This window comes from Schistocerca americana, chromosome 10 (genome assembly GCF_021461395.2).
Source record: "Schistocerca americana isolate TAMUIC-IGC-003095 chromosome 10, iqSchAmer2.1, whole genome shotgun sequence".
NCBI classification, from domain to species: domain Eukaryota; kingdom Metazoa; phylum Arthropoda; class Insecta; order Orthoptera; family Acrididae; genus Schistocerca; species Schistocerca americana.
In genome coordinates this window covers 173,560,384-173,586,316 of record NC_060128.1, presented here as the reverse complement: position 1 = coordinate 173,586,316, position 25,933 = coordinate 173,560,384, and the positions used below count along the sequence as shown (strand labels likewise).

At 40.1% G+C, this 25,933-nt stretch overlaps 1 protein-coding gene across 2 annotated transcripts in view; it reads right to left on the bottom strand.

The window, feature by feature from the left end:
* The window catches only part of LOC124552650 (methionyl-tRNA formyltransferase, mitochondrial), a 57,661-nt gene that overhangs the window by 2,582 nt on the left and 29,146 nt on the right, over positions 1-25,933 (bottom strand). Inside the window, exons 3-5 of one of the 2 annotated variants that reach the window (XM_047126976.1) lie at positions 21,354-21,476; positions 14,473-14,651; positions 5,637-6,108 (exon numbers count right to left, since the gene is read on the bottom strand). In XM_047126976.1, the coding sequence (XP_046982932.1) occupies positions 5,669-6,108; positions 14,473-14,651; positions 21,354-21,476 (742 nt within the window). In that variant the 3' untranslated portion in view covers positions 5,637-5,668. The remainder of the gene's footprint in view (positions 1-5,636; positions 6,109-14,472; positions 14,652-21,353; positions 21,477-25,933) is intronic. The other variant, XM_047126977.1, reaches the window with a different exon arrangement.

Genomic DNA, 25,933 nt, shown 5'->3' with positions numbered 1-25,933 from the left:
GTGAGCTCCCCTCGGGTGTGCAGACTTGTGAGAGGCCTTACGTTGTCAAGCGGGAGGAGAAGTTCATTTGCATTTTCATGGTGATGAACATGCTGAAGTCATTTCTTCAGTTTTCTGCAGTGTTGACCATTGCACCATGAGGGAGGACATCAACAGAATTACCCCTTCACAGTCCCAGAAGATCATTGCCAAGACTTTACCAGGTGAGGGTGCATCTTTGAACTACCTCCTTTGGAGGAGAGGTAGTGTGACGCCACCCCACGGTTTGCCATTTTGTTTCTAGTTCAGAGTGATGAACCCACGTTTGGCCACCAGCGACAATGTTCACCAAAAATTGTCACGATCAGCTCCGTGTAACATACAAGCAATTTCACACAGATGGTCTTGATTACTCTTGTGGTCTTCTGTTAGACGGCGAGGAACACAGAGGGCACACACCTTTGAGTACTCCAACTGATGGAAGAGTGTGTCGACACTGCCAACAGAGACATCCATCTGTGCAGTGAGGTGTCTGATTTTGATCTGTCAATCACCTCAAATGAGAGTGTCCGCGCATTGCAACATTGCAGGATTCACAGCTACAGGCAGCCAGCAGGCATCCAGGAGATCAGACATGTTTGCGCGACCCAACGGCTCACAGTGCTTTTGTTTACTGCCATGTCTCCATAGACATCCTTCAAACACCTATGAATATCTATGATACTCTGGTTTTCTGACAAAAGAAACTCTTTGCTTGGAATGCACCTCTCTTACAGATGCCATTTTGAAGGCTACATATAACACCGCCACCGACTGAAACTGCATGAAACTACAGGGGCCGAAGCAGGAATAGCCACAATGTCCCACAGCAAATTCCACATTTTTCCAACCAAAACTGGCTGAGAAAAAAATGTGTTGCATTACTTACTGAATGCCTATCATTACATTGTGCATCAATATGCACCAACACAGCCTCCATCAGAAGTAATTATAAGAACCCACCACTGTGCCAACAAGTGTTATTTCATCCAGCACAGCACTTAGTGTCACATACGTGTGGCAAGGTACATTTGCATGAATTTATGAACCCTAGAGGAGTAAGGGTGAACGATGCATAAGAAAGAGTGTTAACCACATTGAATTTTCAACAGACATATGGCATGAGTAGGACACAATGGCTCATATCCGAACAAGAAATTGGTTCTGGACATGTACAGGGGGTATCACAAAGAATCATCCAATTTTGCAAGTCTATGCTTATGAAAAAGTTTTTTTTGTACCTTTTCATAGGTGTTCAATATAGCCCCTTTGAGATGCACAGCATATGTCAATGCGATATTCAATTGAGCATGTCTTGATTACAGCTTCCACAGCTGCTGTTATGCTATGTCTCAGTTCATTCACTGTTGTTGAAAATGGAGACACATAAACAGTCTTTTATAACTCTCACAAGAAATAATCACATACAGTTAGTCTGGTGACCTTGGAGGCCAGTAATGTAAGCCTGAATAACTTGGTCCAGTGTGACCAATCCATCATTCAGTAATCATAGGCCCCTCTATGATACCTGGCGATCATGTGGATACTGGGTAACTATCATTACAGCGGAACTCTGATTTTCATTTCTTGCAATTCTGTGCCACAAATTCATAGCTCCTGTGCAAGACCCCTAAGGTCAATGCTAAAAATTCCAAGATTTTATTTACGTTTCTTCCTAGTAAGTAGGGTTTACTTAAATTTTACGTTCTTACTCAATGTATCGATTGACTTCATCCTGTTTTCTTCTTATTGACATTTGATGTGACAGAACAAGTTAAAAGTGCCACAAAAGACAGACAGTTCGCATTGTAAGTGGTGGTGGAGTTAAGGGAGTATTTCAAGCCATTGCAAAGAGGGGAGACATGAGAGAGGAAATGCTAATGTAATCCACAACTTCAAAGATGTAGCTTCACCATGCAATTATGATACAATGACTACTAAGTTACGGCAGCAATGGAAAAACAGGACAGTCAATGCAAAGTGTTCTGAACTCAGTCAATCTGTGACAAAAAGGCCCTGCTGCCAACTTTTCTTGTTCCACTTATAACTCAGTCTTGTCTTTTTGCATGTCTTTCCAATGTATTGTATTCAGCAACAATATAGACTGTCAACATTTTAAATTCAAACACTGAGTCTTGAAGAATACACTCAGTTATAATCAAGGAAACATCGGCCATTTTCATTTTCATCTAGTGAACTCTTATTGGCTTGCAACTTGTTACATCACCCACCAGCCAGTGCAGCCAGCACACCACACTTCGTTTAACTCACTACATAACAAATTTACAGACCTTAGCCGACGAAACATTCAAAATTCCTACAGTGCTGGATTTGCTGGATTATAAACATGCACAGAAGCTATAAACTGAAGTTGGTAGGAGAATTTCATTCTTCTCGTCCTAGCAATTGTACCAACACTCATAACATCAAGTGACATAACCGAATCGCAAAACCCATAAACAAAGAAGAAAGAAAATTCAAAATTTTATGTCATATAATATGACATACTAGGGAAAAAAGTGGGTTTTGCCACTAGTAATATTGTAGGATACGTAATTGAAAAGACTCATCACTTTGCTAATGATGTATGGGGTTATGGAGTCATTTCCCAACACGCTACTACCACAAATTATACCTTAAAACACACAGTTTTGAGTGTTCTTTCACTTTCTGTTCATCCCGAAAATAGTGAAGATTTATAGCCTACACAGTGAAATAATCTAAAAACTGTGAAATACAGTGAAAACTGCCAGATTACGACATTTCAGATATTTATATTCCACCTGTAGCCAATAGCTGTATAAGATGATGATGTCACACTAATGCAGTGGCTTCTCAGGGATATGGATCAACTATGTTTCACACTACTTTTTGCAGGGACTGACATAATCATGATGTAGTGGCACAGTGAAGGCAATCAGAAAAGAGGCTATTGATTTGTCAATCATTACGGCACTGTATATGTTAGCAACTGGAGAATCTCAGCTGTAGTGAGAACTCTTTACAAGAATTTGATTGTGGTTGCACAAAGTGTAAATATTTGTGATAAGGAAGAGTATGAATGTTATCCCTCATCATTTCACTTGCAGCAATATAAGCTGTCCTCTTATATATCTGCCTAATCACACATTCAGAAATCACTACATATTCAGAAATGGACAGCCAAATGCTTCTTTCATCCTTTGTTCTCTGATCAGATGGAAATGTTAAATAAGATTGAATATTGCAGAACATACCTGTATTAGATTCATAACTAAGTCCCAGAATGTGTTAACAATGCTAAGATGTTAGTATGTAGCACGATGCAAACCTACTAGCTTTAACTCAGTAAACCACAATGTTATTCATTTCGCTACAGATTATCGAATAAGTTTTTTCAGTCGTCTTGGTTATTATAATATTTTTTGAAGCCTTATATCTTTGATGCTTTAGTAACCGACATTTAATAAGGTCAACGTGTTTGTGATATATTTTCAATGTGCTGCTGCTTTGAAAAGGCATATTGTGACCCCCCCCCCCCCCCAGCCAGCCACCCACCCACCCACCCACACACACACACACACACACACACACACACACACACACACACGAACGGCCCCCCCCCCAACCGACCCCCCCCCCCCCCTCACACACACACTACAGAGGAAATTAATAATCAAAAAGCACATGGTTCACACTGGAGTCATTCACATGTGCTCATAAAAATCAATAGTTGACAGACCACTGTTGATGTCACAAGTGCAAAAAGTCTTCTTGACCCTCTAGCATATAGACTGATAAACAGCAAGTTCACTTGGTAACTTGTTCAAAAGTAGGGCTGGTGTGATCAGTATGTAGCAAATGGACTGACCACAGCTTTCACTTAGGTTTAAATTAGATAGTTATACATCGTACACCCCTCACTACCAAGCATTAATTTTACTTACAGTAGTTCTGTTCGCAGCACGTGGACAGGATCTGGAATGTATCATGCCTCTACCAACTGCAGCCAATGTTGGCTATTCCATCTGCTATGTGCAGCATCACAATTAATACGACATGTTCAGTGAACAATTGTGCGATGGCTTGCTTATCTTTGTTGCAGTCCTCAATGATGTTTAATATGATGTGATGGCAGACACATTGTTATGCGTGTAATCGATTACTGGGACAGAGAAACACTGAAATCACAGCAGGCTTAACTTTACTTCACATTCATTGGTATACATAAGTAACACATGTGAAAGAAAACTTGCATGTATAGACGTGCTTTCGCGAAACCTGCTGTGTTTACACTACAGCAAACGACGAGTTCAAAGTGCAAATGCCGCATGTTGGCAATACTGCGGAATGCTCCACTATGACTGCTCAGCACAGTGAACAAGGAAACATACAGTAGAGGTCACTGTGCTCACATCATCAGGGTACGCTGCACTGCCGCTGGCTACACAAGGAAAACGCATCTCCATATTTTAGATTCAGATGCCTTTCACTTTAATTCACAGTTTTCAGTTTTTCACCATGTTCATCAATTTATTTTTTTTTTTCTGGGCGAGTACAAAGAAAAGATCTCTCAAAAGCGCGTGTGTTGATGTATTATTTGTGGTGATGGCATGTCGGAAAATGGCTCGATTATCTTGTGCCCAGATACTAATTTCAATTTCTTGACAAGTTTTTACTTGCTGTTACAAATCTGTGATATTTTACTAACTGATGAAATTCATTACCGCAAAACTATTGTATAAACATTGCATTGTACATTTAATTTCCTTTGCTTATAAAGATTTTATACGATGTACTGGAGAGGATTACAAGTTTTAACCATATGTGTCAATTACATACGTTTTTGCTCATATTTTGGGGATTTTAATGTTTTCCTCGATTCTGCATTTACCTCCATTTTGTATTTTTCACGTCAAGATCGCACAAAAATGTAAAATAGGGGTTTCACTGTATAGAGCTCATGAAGGATGCAAAAAATCAGTGTCCTATATACTGAATCTTCTTTTCTGCTTCTCCCGGCTCAAAACCAGGTGCAAGTCTATCTACTGGACACCACTTTGGCAACTTGTATGTCCCTAACCTAACCCAGTTATCCAATTGGGGAAATAGGACCTATGGTCTAACATGGAATCCAAACCATATATCCCTCCTGGCAATCCCTCACATCACTAAGAGGGGAAGGCAACCGTAAAGGCAGACTGAAAACTTTTGTGGTCCAACAGATTCGTTCCTGTGACCCCTTAGTTCCCAAGTATGAGTTTTACCACTAAATTACTAGACCTGCAAGTATAATGGTGACTACCTGGTATCCTTGTGCTTGCCTTTTATCACAGAGGGGCCTGAAGTTGGTGCAAAGAAAAACTGACTGCAAAGAAAATAAGACCTATTAATACAGCTGAAAATGTCATCCCTACTACACAAAGAATGGTGGATTTTGTTTTTTGAGAATTCATGCAACAAGTGCTTCAGGAAAATTTAACAGGACAAATCTCTTGTGATAAGTTTCTTGGCTGTAGCTCAACATGGGATACAAAATTTGGTGAAGATAGCTGAAAATTGATGCATAAATGAGGATCCTGCCTAAGGGTATGGAAAGGGTTGAATAAATCACTTCAGACAGAAGACAGTACACTTACACAAATAATACGTATTCCATTTCGCCCAGCGGTCATGTGAGGATCCAATCATCCAAAGGCACTTTTGACAGGAAACCATTATAGAAGTCAATCGCTGACATGGGCTTTTTCCCAATGATGGTGACTTTTGCAAAGGCCAGCCAGCTGCCATCCGCGCACATCACCCTCAGCCTGGCACCGGCCCTGTGGATGCGGACCATTCCTGGAGTGGATTGCTCCCCCATAAAACTCTCTGTCGACAGTGCTCTACGTGGAGTCCTCGAGGAGGCCGCATCGCCGCCCCGGATGGCAGTCGCAGGAAGCGAGGAGACGTGTGAGGGCGCTGATGGGGGTGCGTCGGGAAGCGCCAGCCGGACTGCCGTGCCGTGCCAGTTCGAGGTGACGTGGCCGAGGGCACGGCACAGGTTGTAGACGTCGGCAGCTGCCATCTTGTGCCAGTCCACGCAGTACAGGGCTGGGGTCACCTTAGGAGCTGCAGAGCGAATAAGAATATGGTGTGAGGGGGAAACAGAATAGTAGTTCTGACACAAAATTATGCAATGTAGAGCATTTATCCTGACTCATTAATTAACCCCGTGCAAGAGTTGACAGTCGTGCCTCTGGTGCTGGACTGTACCACCTCCTGCCATGTCCCAGATGCTCAAAACATTGCTGACGAAGAAAATTGGAACACTATGATGGTGGCATGCAACAAACACCAAAATGGCATGAAAAATACTACATGCTTGGACATGCAAATGATTAGTATTTTAGCACAGTTGCACAAAACTGTTGCACAATGTAAAGTCACTGGCACATGGACTGTGCATTCGAGCAATGAACGTGGTGAGTTTCTGGTGTCATAGCATGGAAGAAGCACGTTGGGAATCTTTCGGAATGGGCAGAGCAGTATCTAGCATGGCAGATATTCTGAATGTGTGTTTCAACATTGTCCAATGAGATGGAAGAACGCTACCTATGTCACCACACATGCTATCTCTCCTCAGTACAGATTTACAAGACACCATATTGGCTTTCAGTTGAAGCCAATATGTATATATGCAATTTCTAAGCATTAAAAAATTGATGATCTCTTGAAAACCAGTCATTAATTATACGATTTGTTGTAAGGAAATGATGGGAAACATTATATCAGTGGTTAAAAAATTTATTGTAACTTGTGTATTATGAAACTATGCCATTTCAACGAATAGGAGGATGCATAAGAAATGCAAGGTTCTTGATGCTATTTGTTATAATTAAATGTCAGTTTATAAATATCTGTGATTAAAGCTTTCAGTAGACAGTAAGAGGCAAAGTATGGCCATCCAATGGTCGTTGTCAGTATAGCACAATGAGTAGCACCACATAATGGTAAGGTAGCGAATGATGTGTTGCTGGTTTGCACCACATTACAGCCAAATATTTTTATTATTGGCCTTCAGAAGTTCTACTAGGCTCTGATACTTTCTTGTTAGATTAGTAAAAGTATAATCTATAATATTCAGTGTTACGTAGATATAAGTGCACTCTCCCTGTGGAGCGAGTTTGTGCGATTGGCTTTATCTACAAAACAGCTTGCACTATTTGCAATAAGATATTTTGCACTTTCTTGTTTTAAGTTACTTATTTAACATGTTGTAAAGACTGTGCTACTGAATAGGAACAGTCATCAAGCAAGAATTTGTTTTGTGGTATTTGTAATACAACTTTTATAACCCGATTCCCTTAGTGACTGGACATGGTATTTTTATTTTGCTTTATAACATGTCCACAGATATTGAAGTTTTTATTTATATATACTATAGACAAAACAGAATAATTATCACATGGCCAAGAGAGCAAATGTGCATTTTAATAGAGCTAATGTATGAATTTAATGCCCGTGCATTTCATAAACAGTGTGATATGCCAGCCAGATACAGCTGACAACTGCTGCTGGAGCAAACTGCAATTGTATATACCATGTTGAGGCACATGTACCATGTGCGCACAGGTCGCATAATTTCTGAACACTCAGCAGTACAATGAACTTGGAACACCCAATGTTGGTGTTCAAAAGCACAATCCATGTGCCCACGACAACCAAAGTTAAATCTCTGAAAACATCATGGAACAACGAGTGAGGGAAACTGGGAATTTAACCACTTGATGCCACTGGAAGCTTGAGAAGGTTCTATCAGTTCATATCAACACAAGCCCAAACATTAAAAAATTACCTCATTAATTCAAGCAAATAAAACCACTAGAAATATGCTTCTGCTGCAGCACAAAAAAGGCAAATGTGCTCCTCTTTAAAATACTCTGACAGAAAACTGGGAAACCACCTGCCTCAATCCTCATCTGACCTTCTTCATCAAAAATTTTGGCATCCAAACATTTTCATGCTCTTTTAACTAAGAGCATTCAAAATTCTTTTCCCCAGTATCTCTGTGTACTGAAGCCTTTATACTCGACACCCTCTCACAGCCAATTTCTATCTATGTCTCTCTCTCACTGATTTACAGTATATCCCACTGACACTGCCTCCTCTCTCACTTACACCATTTCCTTTTGTTTTTATATCCCACTGCTACTGTCTTCACCATGCCTCGGCAGCTCAAAACTTCTGGGGCTTCCAACGTATGTATGGTCTCCTCTCGTCTTTGTTTCTTCCATTTCCACTGTGTCTTCTCTCTTTTGCTCCCACTGTTACATCTCCCTCCATCACCCTCACACGTCCCCCCCCCCCCCCCCTCCTCTCTCTCTCTCTCTCTCTCCCCAAGCATTACTGGGCACTGTATCCTCGCTCTTCCACCGTCACTGTCTTTCTGCTACTCTCTTACAGCACAAATATGTTCACATGCCAAAATTTGTGGTGACGAAGGCAGGATGGGGAGCAAGGCAGCTGGTTCCCCACTTCCCTGTCAGAGTCTTTCAAAGAAAAATGTATTCGCCTTTTTTGGGCTCCGACAGGAGAACTTTTCCACCAGTTCCCTTCTTTTCCCTGCTACAGCAGGATGTGTTGCTTATATAACAAAAATCTAGAGGTCAGTAAAATTTTGACAGTTTATTTATGTATTTCGACACATTTATATACTTTGACACATATAAATAACAAACAAGGTTAACACAAAATTATTTGCGTTGCATTTTTTTCTGGATACTTTGTTCAGGGATCGCAATTCCCAGCTTATGATTTCCATCATGTAAGAGTAAAAATGTTATCAGAAATAGGTTACTGAATTTTTGTCTTTCCAGTTTTACATAATTTTTGGAAGTCTTTTACATTCTTTTCAGGCATGTTAAAACCCTTTTTAGCCCATTTTTTGCCACTGCAGTATCACTTCAGGCATAAATACATACGTGTGAAGTACTCATTAAACACAGATGGCATGTCATTAAGTTATATTACTATGTTTGGTAAACTCAGAATCCTTGTGGTGATCCTAGAATGCTTACCAGGTGTTCACAACATCATATTTATATCTCTTACTGGACATCACCTGCATATTTTATGGGTGTAAGTATTGTTAATTTCAACCTCTGGATTTCGGTAATGGATACTGATATCAAAAAATGTTTCAAAGTTTCCCCACAATATCATCTTAAGACCATATGGCAAAAATTTTGATGATCTGCCATTACAAAGAAGTGAACATCCCTTCAATTGGTACTTTTCATACTCGAAAATTATGGTTTTTCAGAGTTTTCTCGGGGAGTGCCCATGAACAAATGATGCTTTTGAAAGCCACCTGAGATTCCCCCCCTAGACCAGACCTAACGCAAAACAGCCAACCGATTTGCTCAATTTGTCCAGGCCAGAGGACGTGTGTGGTGTTTAAATTCTGACCCTCTGCTGTAGGGTAGCTACAGGATGCTTGTTATTCCGATAGGTATACAAATGATCGCTAAGGACTATCCGATACATTTGATTCCTTTTCTCTGTGATCAATAGAAACTGAGATACGACCCAGTAAAATTGCATTTTTGAATGTGACGTTTTAAAACCTACTGGTACCGTGGATGGACTGATAAATGCGTTAATGAAGCTTACGTTTTACAATACAATATTGGAAACATTATGTGCCCAATATTTATGAAAAACTATGTCTGACAACTGTACAACAGCCAGTACAACACTTCAAGCAGTCTTCACTCACTCGGTATTACTGACACAATAATACTGTGTCAATAAATTGTGCAAAAATGTGAGGTTCATAACAGCACATTATTACTACGCAACATTCATGTTCAGAACCTGCCAGCCAGAACTCTGCTTTCACAGTGAAGTCCAGTAACCTTTCCATAAATATTTCAACAGGCTATGCGCTTTTTCATGATGCTGTAGATTTGTACATCAGAACAACTACTAATTACAAATTAAACAACTGCATAACTGATCTCATATATATGCTGTCTCCTGTGAATTTCTCTACTGAAACTACTGTTGCAAATGAAATAAAACAATTAAGCTGATTGGGAGCTAACATGACTCAATGTCTGTGCTGCAACAACTTTTGCACGAAAATTAAACGTGTATGATCAGTGAACAACTGAAGCAATCTGATCTGTTAGTTCTGAGAACTGCTACAAGTAAAATAAACACTTCTGTTCGCTGTCAGGATATCATCATCTCCAGTTTCTTCTGCATTCATTAACAGTCAGGCATCAGAAACTACACTTCTTGAAGGTACCACATGGCGTTTTTATGAGATTGATATGTCAATGTGTAGCATTTTTGTTTTGCAGGCTGGTATTCTTGTTGCTATTGGTTTATTTGTTGATTGTCATTTATTATTTGTAGTTCACTGTTGTTATTTGAGTTTACATATTGCCATTTCGTCATATTGAGATAAGAGTGGAGCTGTGGAGTTCAACAGAGGGGTGGCAGCTGTGGAGGCAGCCAGACACATTTGTGCCACGAATGGGGATGCGACCTGTTAGAAATAGGTTCATTTCAGCAGTTGCCAAAGAGCGCCGCCAGATAACAGGCGTCACCGCCCTTGCACAGCTACGGTGACACAGGGAGCCGATCTTACATCATGTCATAAAAGAAACAAGACATCAGAGGAGACTCCCAGAGTATCAGAATTTTGTGAACCATACTAAAATGCATAATTCTGCTTATAGTGCACCTTCGCATGTCCAGATTCCCAATGAAGTAGGCCTCAACCTGATATTAAGCTTTTGAGTGTGGTTTACGGAATGTAAATTTTCTTGGAGTACCAGTACTGTATTATCTCATGCCTGGTTCTTTATTATGGCATAATGCCACACGTGCTAGATGATGAAAACATGCACTTGAAATGCAGTGAACAGTTGAAACTAGCCAATAGTGTGGAATTAAACACTTTGTTTCAAATAAATTGACTGACTCATGGGAAAACATTAACAAAGCCAAATTTCTTTAGAAAACCGACAAAAATAACTTCATTATTATGCAAGGCAATTAATGTTTGACCATCAGAAAGATGGAAATAAAATAAGATCTGAAACTAATAACATTTTAACCCTCCGCAATTATGTCAATGTATTTTAATACACTTGACATCTCCTGGCCACAGAAATCCATTTTGTTTTCATTTGACATGAGAACAGTAAACGAGGAGGAAACACCAAAATCACTAAACATAAACTAGGGTCACATGGAGACTACCCTCCTCTCCCCACAACAACTGAGACTGCTCTACGCATCTGCCCTGAATCTTCGATATTATGGAAACAACCCCCCCCCCTCCATACCCCCTCCCCCCAATCCCCAAGCGTTTGAGATTGGACACCAAAATTTTTTCAAAAAATGTTCATTTTGTAGTGCACATGCAGCCGGTTTGACAACCAGCACATGTTTTTTTTATATTTTTTCTTTTTTTTTTTAAAAAAAAAAAAAAGCCTCAACTCACAGTTAATACCAGATGCGATTATTTGCAACCGGGAGAACAAGAACTCTTCAGAAAATTTGCTCTCTTTATTGTCTATTAGCTAATAACTTGCTGCTTTGTGTGACATAAAATTAAATATAGGATACATAAAACAATAAATACAAGAGAGAAGTAAGACAGTACACATTTCTTCACTCCTTCGGTCCTAGCATTTTTTCTTCTCCAATCTTGCTACAGCTTTACATGGCGTGCTTTCCTTTCTGCAAAAGACTCTGTTACCTCATTAAAGTTTGTCAAATGTTTTGCTACATGAAAAACTGAAATGTCGTTGTATAATACTGAAAAAGCTGTTAATACAAACAGTACCCAAGACTGGAATGATTTTTCGATCTGATTACATCTATTTTTTCACTGTCTGCTAGATGAAATGAAATACGCCTGTCTAATATTGCAGCAATTGTAACACACACAAAATAAACGAGACTGTTTTGGCACAAATGGTCATTTCCATAGCATACTATTCACAAAGTACCAATGTCAAATGCCTATTAGACCCACTAAAAGCAAAAAACTTTATGTTAGGAAATAGTTTCACATTTAATTCATACACTCCAGCTTCTGAAGCATGAGATCAAAAAGTAGTAGTACGAAATTTTTGTATAAATTTGGAATTGTCATATTCCTCCATAATTTCTTCTCCTACCTCGTTCTAACAAACAATCTTGTCATCACTAAATCTGTAACTATTCCTGTCAGTGTTAAGACTGATTCTACAGTTAACTTCACTAACCCTGCCACAATCATCGGTTTACTTATCCCATGTTTACTCTCCAGTTAGGCATTATTGCATGTTCGTAGAACGTGTTTTCCGTGCAACTGCCAGAATTGAAGTTAACTGGCTGCTAGCTGGCGACTGTACAACTGGCCCTTGCTAGTGTAACAATCTGGCCAAAACATTTTTGTCAAACTTTCATTTTCTTGGATACAGCGAGAAGATAATACGTAATCTTTCTTATGTGTTATTCCTGTTTGTTGTTTATTTCCACTCTGGTAGTCTGAATCTATGGATTTTGCTAGTAATTATAAAAAAGCTGATCATTTGCAAGCCCAGTCAATTACATAACAAACAGCGATTGGCATTCACCCATTCATCTTTGTTCTGCTAGGCTCGTATAGCCCCGTCCCCTTTTTTCTGCAAGAAAGGTTATTTCTAGATGCGACTGGGATTCCTCTGACATAGACATCATTTACACTATGCATGCATTCAAAAATCAACTTATGATTCATTCAGAAATCAACTTAGAATGTGTTAAAAAATGTTAAAAAATCAACAGGGATGTGTTTCAAAATCATACTAACAATTGATACACCAACGTGCGCTGGATGCTTGGCACTTTGCGAAACATGGTTTTTTTCCTCAAGAATATAAATTTTGTGCCCTCCCCCTCCCCTGAAATTGCCACCCAGGGCAGACACCCCAGAGTTTACGCCCCCCCTCCCCTCGCCCCACACTCGGGCACGCCAGTAAAATTTTTCCGGTTAGCTCTGGCTGCTTGCTGCTACTGCTTATACAGCTACAGCTAACAGCTTCACTTCTGTAGCCAGAAGCGGGAGAAGATACTACTTATATGCGACTCAACTGTGCAGGTGCATTAGCCTGCCCGCAACTGCTCGAACGAATCTAATGTAAAAAGTTGTGACGCCACACTCATCAGTCGCAATTTGATGTTGTGAAGCACTGTTTAGTCTTCCAAAAGCCTTTGACACATTTTGCTACTGGCAGACGCTTGTATCCCCATCAAATCAGACAGAAGTTGTTTCACACCTTGCAATGGTCAGTGTGCAGTCAAGTCCACTTAAAATGCAAGGTATGCAATCATTTCTGGATGTTATAAATTTCATTGCAGCTCTCTTAAATACAATAATAGCAGGTTTTAAATTGAAAAACTGTTCCATACATGCCCCTTGACTTAACGAATATACTTTGCAGTAATACATAAAGTCTCCATACTCTTTATTCAGTTGCATTGAAAACTGTTGCAACTGACAGTGGAATAATGTATGCAACTTCTGGAATAACGTGTGCAACTTCAGAAGTTTTACTATTGATACCACCAATTTCTTCGAGTCTGCAAATTTAGGAGAAAATGGTTCTTGATGTAAAGAACAACAAATCCTGTGTGTAATTTTTTGCTCTATCATTGTCAACTAAACCTTTAAACTCTTTTTGCATTGGTGTTTCATTGTACATTTGCTGTAGCCTCCACTTATGAGAGTGAAAAATATATATTTGAAATTCTCATCCCTCTCTTCTGTCATTCCCATTAATTTTTAAAGGATTGTGATGATGGATCACTTTTTGTGCAAACAACCATTGGACGTGTGAACGTCTTTCATACTGTGAACAAACAGCAAAAGCTAAACAGTACTAACACCACTACTTTGCTGAACTGAAGAGAGCTGTGTTGATGAAAAAATGCTAAATGTAATGTTGTGCTGTACAGAGTCCTCCTGGGAAGGAACAAGCAAAGCTGGAACAGGATGGGCCTTGGTCCACACGCAGCCCATACACAATGCACGTGTGAAGTCTACCACACCATGAACGGCCCTAGTTTAGAATCCATGTTAAACTGTATGTCCCCTATAACTGGCTATGTTAAGTCAGTTCTGAGATCAGATAAAGGCATATAATTGCCGATAGCATCATTCCAAATAAAGTAGTTCAGTGTTCAATTAAAACAGAGTTCACCTTAACGAGTATTACAGTTATTCTTATAACATCACATTCACTGCCTTTGCCAAGTCTCAGCCAAACTGTCACCTTCCCACCTAATGTAGACCTCAACAGCAGATCAATGAGTAACCATTACCTACATTGTGTGAATGTACGTCACAATCCACAACATCATTACGTCACTGGCTAAAGCCATCGTCCAGTGTCGGTAAGTTCAGCTGATTCATTTTAAAAAGAATTCAATTCTCCTTTTGGCACTCACCATATGTCACCCCATCTTCCAGCTGTGGCAAGGCGTCATCCAGGGAGTGAGGCAGATGTCGTACGACTTCCAGGAGAGCTTCAGCCCCAAGCCGTGCGAGGCGGGTCTGGACGTCAGCTGCCGTTTCGTGGGGACCTATGGGGCAAGCCATCTGCTTCAGTACTGGGCCAACATCAAACCTAGGAGCAGGAGGAACTCACAGCTACACTCTGGCCCCCACATGAATGTGCACTAGGCAAAGGTATACATCTTACATCACTGGTTACGACAGTCACTGTCCAGAGCACAATAACACACAAAGAGGTTTTTTAGAGAAAGAGAAAGAAAGAAAGAAAGAGAGAGAGAGAGAGAGAGAGAGAGAGAGAGAGAGAGAGAGGAGGGGGGGAGTCTGGAATGTCACTACAAAATCTATGTAGATTAAGAGGATATACTTGGTTTGTGTAAAAAATATAGGTTACAATTTTTAAAAAAATGTTGATGATTACTTTCAGTATGGCCCTACTACAACATGTCCAATAGGGACAAATAATTGAAATGAGTCTGTCTATTTAGTAATAAATGTGAGGATACTCAATTGTTTTTTAATTTCTAGTAGAGTCATAACTGTACCCTTTCCCTCTATATGCAGGACTTCAACATCTTTTACATATTTGTGCTTCTGTAATGTTTAACAAAGGAAGGCCCATGCCTATTTAATGATCAAAACACACAAAATAGCCATAAAATTCACATTCATAAATATGGAGCAGGTGTTGTCAAGCAGATAGGAGTTCATTTTGTCTTTGAAGCTAATTTTATTATTTATTACATTATTTACATCATTAGATAGTCAAAGATTTTTGTGTGCGATGAAATGAAATAAATTCCAACATCAGCCACAATCAGGCACTGAAATGAACTAAGGTGCTGAAAACCGTGAGGGCCTAAAGCACGCCATCATCGATTTTGAGATTTTCGTATGTATGCATTATGACATCTGTTGATTTTATGGTGATTAATATGTAGGCCCAAAATTAACATACGAACGTTCATGAAAAACTGTCTCACTGATTTCTCACATACTTATTTCCATATGAGCCAAAAGCACGAAGCATAATTTTGTTGCTCTGCACTGCTCACCTGTTATCTATGGTTGGCAACATAATTTAGTATTTACATCATGTATGCAGTAGTAGTACTTCATAATCAGAGGCATAGCAGCAGTTTTATCTGAACCTCAAGCCACAGAATGTTCTTCACAAAACTGATCGTAATAATGATCATGAAGTATTTGAATAAGTCATAATTGCATGTGTAGTGTATGTAGTATCAGTTCCTTATGTTCTGAGTCTAGTTTAACATTAATTAATTAATTTACAAATATTAAAAGACACTATTGTCACTAGCCCACATATGGAAATTTTGTGAATTTACATTAATAATAGATACAATCATAAATAATAATTAACAATATATAACATAAATAAGATACATTATATTTTCAGAAGAAATATAGGAAGCTGAAACTTGTTTTTGAACCAAGCCAGACCTACGAGATTGGTGGTTTGTCTACAAATTTGATTTTCACAAATACCTATTTTTCTCAAAACTCTGTTTCCATGCTTTGTGCTCTTATGGTTCACAGTGCTTCAATTCAATGGCAACAAGTGAAAATTTGTCCTGGACTGAGACTCGAACAAAGACGTCCCACTTCACACAAGTGATCACCTTTACTACTTCAGCTATCTGAGCATTGTCTTCATCCATCCCAAATTTCCACCTTGTCACACACTGTTTACACAGCTCATAGCAGTCCATCATTGTTTGCTGCATGACACTAAGATTCCTGTGTAAGAGTGCATCCGCACTGAAATTATCTTAATGGCCATCAAGCAGTACATACACTCCTGGAAATTGAAATAAGAACACCGTGAATTCATTGTCCCAGGAAGGGGAAACTTTATTGACACATTCCTGGGGTCAGATACATCACATGATCACACTGACAGAACCACAGGCACATAGACACAGGCAACAGAGCATGCACAATGTCGGCACTAGTACAGTGTATATCCACCTTTCGCAGCAATGCAGGCTGCTATTCTCCCATGGAGACGATCGTAGAGATGCTGGATGTAGTCCTGTGGAACGGCTTGCCATGCCATTTCCACCTGGCGCCTCAGTTGGACCAGCGTTCGTGCTGGACGTGCAGACCGCGTGAGACGACGCTTCATCCAGTCCCAAACATGCTCAATGGGGGACAGATCCGGAGATCTTGCTGGCCAGGGTAGTTGACTTACACCTTCTAGAGCACGTTGGGTGGCACGGGATACATGCGGACGTGCATTGTCCTGTTGGAACAGCAAGTTCCCTTGCCGGTCTAGGAATGGTAGAACGATGGGTTCGATGACGGTTTGGATGTACCGTGCACTATTCAGTGTCTCCTCGACGATCACCAGTGGTGTACGGCCAGTGTAGGAGATCGCTCCCCACACCATGATGCCGGGTGTTGGCCCTGTGTGCCTCGGTCGTATGCAGTCCTGATTGTGGCGCTCACCTGCACGGCGCCAAACACGCATACGACCATCATTGGCACCAAGGCAGAAGCGACTCTCATCGCTGAAGACGACACGTCTCCATTCGTCCCTCCATTCACGCCTGTCGCGACACCACTGGAGGCGGGCTGCACGATGTTGGGGCGTGAGCGGAAGACGGCCTAACGGTGTGCGGGACCGTAGCCCAGCTTCATGGAGACGGTTGCGAATGGTCCTCGCCGATACCCCAGGAGCAACAGTGTCCCTAATTTGCTGGGAAGTGGCGGTGCGGTCCCCTACGGCACTGCGTAGGATCCTACGGTCTTGGCGTGCATCCGTGCGTCGCTGCGGTCCGGTCCCAGGTCGACGGGCACGTGCACCTTCCGCCGACCACTGGCGACAACATCGATGTACTGTGGAGACCTCACGCCCCACGTGTTGAGCAATTCGGCGGTACGTCCACCCGGCCTCCCGCATGCCCACTATACGCCCTCGCTCAAAGTCCGTCAACTGCACATACGGTTCACGTCCACGCTGTCGCGGCATGCTACCAGTGTTAAAGACTGCGATGGAGCTCCGTATGCCACGGCAAACTGGCTGACACTGACGGCGGCGGTGCACAAATGCTGCGCAGCTAGCGCCATTCGACGGCCAACACCGCGGTTCCTGGTGTGTCCGCTGTGCCGTGCGTGTGATCATTGCTTGTACAGCCCTCTCGCAGTGTCCGGAGCAAGTATGGTGGGTCTGACACACCGGTGTCAATGTGTTCTTTTTTCCATTTCCAGGAGTGTATTTATACATATGTGGTGCCTGTTCTACACCACATATATAAATAGATTTTTATGGCTGAATACATCACTCCTTTCCATGTCACATTAAGGCTGAGTGATGGATGGTGTTAGTCATTTCTCCTTCTATTATTATATTTATCAATACCACTGTTGTTTTCAAACTGTGCTCAACAGTTAACAACAAACTGCATAAGGCACTAAATACAAGACATTAGTAGATGAAAATAGGTAAAGTATGCCAACTTTTTCTGATGTTCATCTCCAAAATCTGATATTATCTGTAACACAAAATTTTTATGAAAAGGCAAAAACACCACTCTGGCTGTACAAAGTTTTTATTAAAACCACGACCGGTTTCACACCAGTTTAGGCACATTCTCAGGTGAGCCAAACAGAGATTAGGAAGAAAGTATTTTGCAGTTTTTTCTTTTTACACTGACTTAGAAAAATATTGTTATATGGAGTAGAATGGTCCCATTCATTCTGTATATAACATTATTTTATGCTGTCCTGAAACCTGTCCCCATCCTTCACACCACTGATAAATAAAAACTGACTAGAAGTGTTTGTCAAATTTATAAAAAGGGGTGGGGGTCACTAAAACAACATAAATTGAGTATTTGGTGCAGATAGAATAAAATAAGCCCTGAAAACCATGTGAAAACGTATGTAAGCACCAATAAAAACATACCATATTGTCAGCTGGAGGCGATGTGGGCATGGACATGAGGAACACTGAATTTGATTGAGCCTTATGCAAGCAGCCACAAGGAAAACTGCATTAGCAATGGTATCCAGAAACCCAGCAAGAAAGCGCTAGAGAAAGTGGAGCTAGTGCACCAAACAGTGAAGCATGAAAGAGAGGGAGGAGCTGTATACAAAAATAAATTACAATTTAAATATGCAAGTGATATAAAACATAGACGATGCATGGAAAGAAAAGCAATACAGTAAATCTCTTATGATGTACATTACTTAATACTTATACTGGATATTATTCCAAGCTGTCTGAAAACCAATGGAGAATTTATAAACAGTAAAAGGTTTTACAAATTGTGTGGAATAATATCCATTATAAATATTAAGCAGTCTGTAATCATAAGGGATTTACTGTATTAAGTTTTCTTTCCATGAATCGTCCACGTTTTATATCACTTGCTGATTTAAACTGTAATTTACTTTTATGCTTGCCACCTGCCACTTTCATGCTTAACATTCGGAGCATTAGACCCACACTCTCTACTGCCATCTTGCTGGGTTTTCGGGTACCGCAGCCAATGCAGTTTTCCTTGTGACTGCTTGCATAGGGCTCTAGCACATTCAATATTCCTTATGTCCACGCCCGCATCGCCTTCAGCTGATAACACAGTATTTTTTGATTGGTGTTTGTATACATTTTTGCGTGCTTTGCAGGGCTTATTTTATTCTCTTAGGACCAAACACTAATTTTATTTTGTTTTAGGGAAGCCCACCTTTTTATCAGTTTCATAAATGCTTCTAGCAGTCTGGTTTCAGCTGGCTGAGACTGTGTGTGTGTGTGTGTGTGTGTGTGTGTGTGTGTGTGATTATTTTTGACAAAGGCCTTGTTGGCTGAAAGCTTATTTCATGACAGTCTTTTTGTTGTGCCTATATGTGGCTCAGCATCTCCACTACATGGTGAATAGCAACTATTCTTTTCATAATATCATTACATTCCATCCCAAATTATTTTCTAGTGCGTTTTAATTTATCAATGGCATGAAGGATAGGGAGGGGCTTCAGGACAGCATAAAACAATTTTGTATACAAGATTTATGTAAGTGCCTAATGTACAGGACTATTCTACTCCATATAACAATATTACTAAGCCAGTGGAAAAAGAAAAAAAAAAGTAAAGTACTTCCTTTCGAATCCATCTTTAAATAACCTGAGGATGTGCCTAAATTTGCATGAAACCAGTCATAGTTTGAATAAAACTTCCTACAGGCAGAGCAGTTATTGTTTTGCCTTCTTATAAAAATGTGGACATTTGACTACCGTTGCCTGCATTTCAAAACAATATGCGTGTAACAGGAAGTTAAAGAGCTAAGACATTTAAGACTTCCAGTTTTGGTTCTTATCAATGTAAACACCCAAGAATTTAGAATATTCTATTTCATTTATTGATTTACCCTCATGCATTACTGCTAATGGTGTTGTCAGGCCCTGTGCCATACGGAGCTGCATGTTTCGTGTTTTATTCAAATTCAACAAAAATGTTATTTACATTTCCGAGTGTTGAAATTGCTCAGTTGAGCCCAATAATACTATTTGCATCATCAGCAAAGAGAACCATTTCTGCTTCTTGTATATATTGTGAAAGGTCATCCACACATGAGGCGTGGTGAAAAAGTAACAGGAATTTTTGTTTTTCTTAAAGAATCTTTATTTATTCATCAACATCAAATTTGTCCTGTTCAAAGTAATCCCCATCAGATACAACAGACTTGTGTCAGTGTTTTTTCCAATCTTGGAAGCACTTCTGGAACTCACATTTCGTTATGATGTTCAGTTCCTTCAGTGATTCTGTTTTTATCTCATCAATGGTGGCAAAATGATATCCGTTCACAGTTTTCTTCAGCCTCAGGAACAGAAAGAAGTTGCAGGTGGCCATGTCTGGCGAACACAGTGGCTGAGGCAACATATTCCAGGTAGTATTCCTTACTGATTGTACAACCACAAGACAGGAACTCATGATGCATTATTCCAGTGTAATCAAAGAAAACAGTGAGAAGGACCTTCACATGTGATTAAACTTATTGATTTTCTTTTTTTAGGTCTCAGCTCTCCTGGTAGCTTCTATATGGGCAACTGGGGTTCAGTTTTGACATCATATACATATACCCACATTGCTCCACCTGCTGTAAGCTCTTTTAGAAGATCTGGATTGTTGTCGACCTCATTCAGAAATTTCTGAGAGATGTCTATGCAACATCGCTTTTGGTTGAGATTCAACAATTTCGGAACAAACTTTGCTGCTGCACGTTTCATGCTCAAACATCCAAAAAGATTGCTTGGCATGAGCCAAAGGATATGCCAGCATCATCAGCAACCTCTCCGATGGTCATCTGGCAATTTTCCAGAACCATTATCTTTACTTCTTCGAAATTGTCATCAGAAATTGTGTGCTAGGGTGTCCAGGGTGATCGTTATCTTCAATGTCTTCTTGACCCTCTCTGAAACATTTATACTACTCGTAAACACTACCTTCACTTTACTCCATTTTTCAAGCAAAACTTAATGCAAATTCTTTGAACCATCTTTTTCCAAAGTAATAATTTGCTGAGGACTCGGAAATACGTATAACTTTTTCATCTGTCAGCAATAAACTAAATTTTCAAAACAGCTGAATATGCAAATATACATCAGGAACACATGTACCACGACAAAAAAATTTGAAGATTTGATGTATAAAGCCCACGACATTAAACAATTCCTGTTGATTTTTTTTTTAATAATTTGTATATAAGCATGGACCCAATTTTGATCACTGTGGCACACCTTTAGTGATCATACATACTTGCATGTCTACACAATATTTCTTTCAGTGCCTACATACCTGTGTGGCATAATCTGCATTATGGAAACTCCTGTTTTCGTGTCCCCATTGAATACGGCATATACAATGGGAGCTGCACCCCTCCAACGAGGCAGGAGACTGGCATGTACATTCAGAACGCCTCTGCAAAGAGAAAAAGTACAGACTGTTACCTACAGTAGCAATGGCTACATTCTGTAAGCATTTGTTACCTCTAAGATGGAAACACTGCTGCTTTTGCTATTTGTTACAACAAAGGTGAGAAAGTCAATGAGTGTAAGGGGTAATCAAGAAGTTTCCATTTGAGAGCGTTGCTGGAGCATATATGTAATGTAGAGTGACTCCGGTGCAGGTATATAAGCTCCAATATGCAGGCAAGGGATTAGCGTGACATTCTTGTCTTTCTGACTTGTGTGTGGTACAAGCAGAAACTTGAACTATGGCTCCGTTATTAGTAAATATGTCCAAACACGATCAACATGCTGACATTGTTTCCTCGACTACCAAAGGACAAAGACTGGTAAACATCAATCGGACGATCGTGGATGGACTACACTTCCTGATGATTCTTCGAATCTATCTCAGCCTGGCATCTGCCTTACTTACAATAAGGTTTATGTAGCTGTTCCACTTTAAACTGTACCATACACAAACTTCTTGATATTTAATGGATGTGACTGCTTCCAGTGATTGTTCTGCAATCATGTGTCCTATGATAACAGGTCTCTTTCTGTGTAACTGTTCACAGTATTAAAATCTTAAACATGGCTGTGAAACAGCAACTGTGTAATTCAGAATAGACTGAAAAATCAGTCAACCAGTTGCAACTACAAGTTTATTATCCTTTGATCATGGTTTCGATATTTATAAAAATGTCTTCTTCAGAAATATTGGCCCTAAAAATGTATACACCAGTCACAAAGTAATTTTTTTTACAAACTTAACAAAATATTAATAGAAAAATATTTGTGAAATAAACATACTCACTTATTACATCACATGATGCAATAGTTGTCACAAGATAAAATATTTCTATTAATATTTTATTATGTTTCTATAAAAAAAATTTTAAAAAATGTAGCTGGTGTGTACATTTTTAGGGCCAATACTTCTGAGGAAGGTCTCTACATCTACAGGGATACTCTGAAAATCACATTTAAGAGCTTTTTTTTTTTATACATATTGAAACCATGATCAAGGGATAATAAACCTTTATTTGCAGCTGGATGGCTGATTTTTCAATCTATCCTGTTCACAATATGTTACAATTGTTTATGTTCAGGACCAACTGCCACTCCCTGCACCTAGTGCTGATCCTCTACAGGCCTTTCTGCATTCCAGCACAATTCTCAAGCATACAAGACCGTCATTTGTGGAAGCCTATACACAAAACAGGTCAGAACACTGTTGCAGAAGCAACAAAGAAACCATGCCAAATTAAAAGGAACACAAAATCTGCAAGATTAGTGCAAACTGCTTTCAATAGTTTCCATATGAAAAGTCTGTCTTGAAATCTAGCAGAAAACCCTAAATGACTCCGGTCACATTAATGAACACCAGTGGCAAGATGCAATCGATGCCTTCACTGTCCAATAGCAATGATGATGTTACCGATAACAGTGCCACTAAAGCAAAGTTACTAATTCCTTCACAAAGGAAGATAAAGTCAATATTCCACAAATTGAATCAACAACAACTGTTAACATGAGTAGCTTAGAAGTAGATATCCTCAGTGTAGCGAAGCAGCTTGAATCACTTAATAAAGGCACGGCCTTGGGTCCAGATTGTATACCAGTCACATTCCTTTCAGAGTATGCTGATAGAACAGCTCCATACTTAGCAATCATATAAGACCGCTCACTCTTAGAAACATCCATAGCAAAAGACTGGAAAGCAGCACAAGTCACACCAACACCCAAGAAAGGAAATAGGAGTATTCCACTGAATTACAGAACCATATCACTGACGTCGATTTACAGTAGGATTTTGGAACAAATACTGAGTTCGAACATTATGAACTACCTTCAAGAAAATGATTAATTGACTAACAGCCAACAAGGATTCAGAAAACTGTTCTTGTGATACATAACTATCTCCTTACTCTCACAAAGTAATGAGTGCTGTTGAAAAGAGATGTCAAACTGATTCCATATTTTTAGATTTGCAGGAGGCTTTTGAAGCCATTCCTCACACGCAACTTCTAATCAAATTGAGTACCTATGGAGTATTTTCTCAATTGCGTAACTGGATTCATGATTTTCTGTCAGAATGGTCACTGTTCACAGTAATCGATGGAAAGTCATCGAGTAAAACAGAAACACAAGTAATATCTGGCTTTTTCCAAGAAAGTGTTATATGCCTTCTGCTGTTCCTGATCTGCATAAACAATTTAGGAGACCATCTGAGCATCCCTCAGATTGTTTGAGATGATGCTGTCATTTACCATCTTTGTAAAGTCATCAGATGATCAAAACAAATTGCAAAATGATGTAGACTAGATATCTGTATGAACTTACAATGAAATACAGACCATTAGCTGCTTACAGGCGTTGATAAATATCAATGGAGACAGTTGAAAATGTGTGCCCCAACCGGGACTCAAACCCGGGATCTCCTGCTTACATCGCAGACGCTCTACCTGACTGAGCCACCGAGAACACAGAGGATAGTGAGATTGCAGGTACGTATCTCTGGCATGCTTCCCATGAGACCCACATTTCCAACTTACTGTCTACACACTACATTTGTAGCACCCCTGCCCACAATACTCATTACTCGCAGCAGTCAATCTACCGATTCCCATAAGAGTTCTTTCAGACGTGTCCGAAAGAACAGATACCACCCTCATATAGATAAGGCTTGTGACGATGTTCCATTTTCTTTATTTCTTCGTTGGCTGTCCTCGGTGTCGATGTACTGCATTGTGATACTATCTGAAAAATGGGACAGAACAGTCGTGCAGCCAGCACCTTCCACTCAAGAGATTCATGAGCCCTCCACTATTTGCTAATCGAGCAGCCAGGACAAAGAGACCACAAGCAGCTGCAACATCAGGGATCCCAGGCATCATTTCACCTTGCTCTACTCTTCTCTCTCTTTCAAGCGTCACTTCCACCAGTCCAAGTCATCCTTGGTACCAGATGAGGCATTACATGGCAAGCATATTACTCGGTTACTTTTCCCGCTTCACTAACGCAAGTTGCAATCCTCTGTCACTGTTGTTGTTGTTGTGTTCTTTAGTCCTGAGACTGGTTTGATGCAACTCTCCTACTCTATCCTGTGCAAGCTTCTTCATCTCCCAGTACCTACTGCAGCCTACATCCTTCTGAATCTGCTTAGTGTATTCATCTCTTGGTCTCCCTCTACGATTTTTACCCTCCATGCTGTCCCCCCCCCCCCCCCACAGTACCAAATTGGTGATCCCTTGATGCCTCAAGAACATGTCCTACCAACCGATCCCTTCTTCTAGTCAAGTTGTGCCACAAACTCCTCTTCTCCCCAATTATATTCAATACCTCCTCATTAGTTATGTGATCTACCCATCTAATCTTCAGCATTCTTCTGTAGCACCACATTTCGAAAGCTTCTATTCTCTTCTTGTCTAAACTATTTATTGTCCATGTTTCACTTCCATACATGGCTACACTCCATACAAATACTTTCAGAAACGACTTCCTGACACTTAAATCAATACTCGATGTTAACAAATTTCTCTTCTTCAGAAACGCTTTTCCTGCCATTGCCAGTCTACATTTTATATCCTCTCTACTTCAACCATCATCAGTTATTTTGCTCCCCAAATAGCAAAACTCCTTTACCACTTTAAGTGTCTCATTGCCTAATCTAATTTCCTCAGTATCACCCGATTTAATTCGACTACATTCCATTATCTTCATTTTGCTTTTGTTGATGTTCATCTTATACCCTCCTTTCAAAACACTGTCCATTCCGTTCAACTGCTCTTCCAAGTCCTTTGCTGTCTCTGACAGAATTACAATGTCATCGGCGAACCTCAAAGTTTTTATTTCTTCTCCATGGATTTTAATACGTACCCCGAACTTTTCTTTTCTTTCCTTTACTGCTTGCTCAATATGCAGATTGAATAGCATTGGGGAGAGGCTACAACCCTGTCTCACTCCCTCCCCAACCACTGCTTCCCTTTCATGTCCCTCGACTCTTATAACTGCCATCTGGTTTCTGTACAAATTGTAAATAGCCTTTCACTCCCTGTATTTTACCCCTGCCACCTTCAGAATTTGAAAGAGAGGAGTATTCCAGTCAACATTGTCAAAAGCTTTCTCTAAGCCTACAAATGCTAGAAATGTAGGTTTGTCTTTCCTTAATCTTTCTTCTTAGATAAGATGTATGGTCAGTATTGCCTCACATGTTCCAACATTTCTACGGAATCCAAACTGATCTTCCCCAAGGTCAGCTCTGTCACTAGAGGGCTCCAAATTTTAGTATGTAACATGACAGTGGTGTAAAATGGCAGCCTGTAACAACACTAGGTCTGTGCAGGTTGAATAGCATGCTGTGATGAAGTCTCTAACCTAGTTTCTAATTGCAAGAAATGTGTCTTCAACTGAAACCTGTAGAAAAAT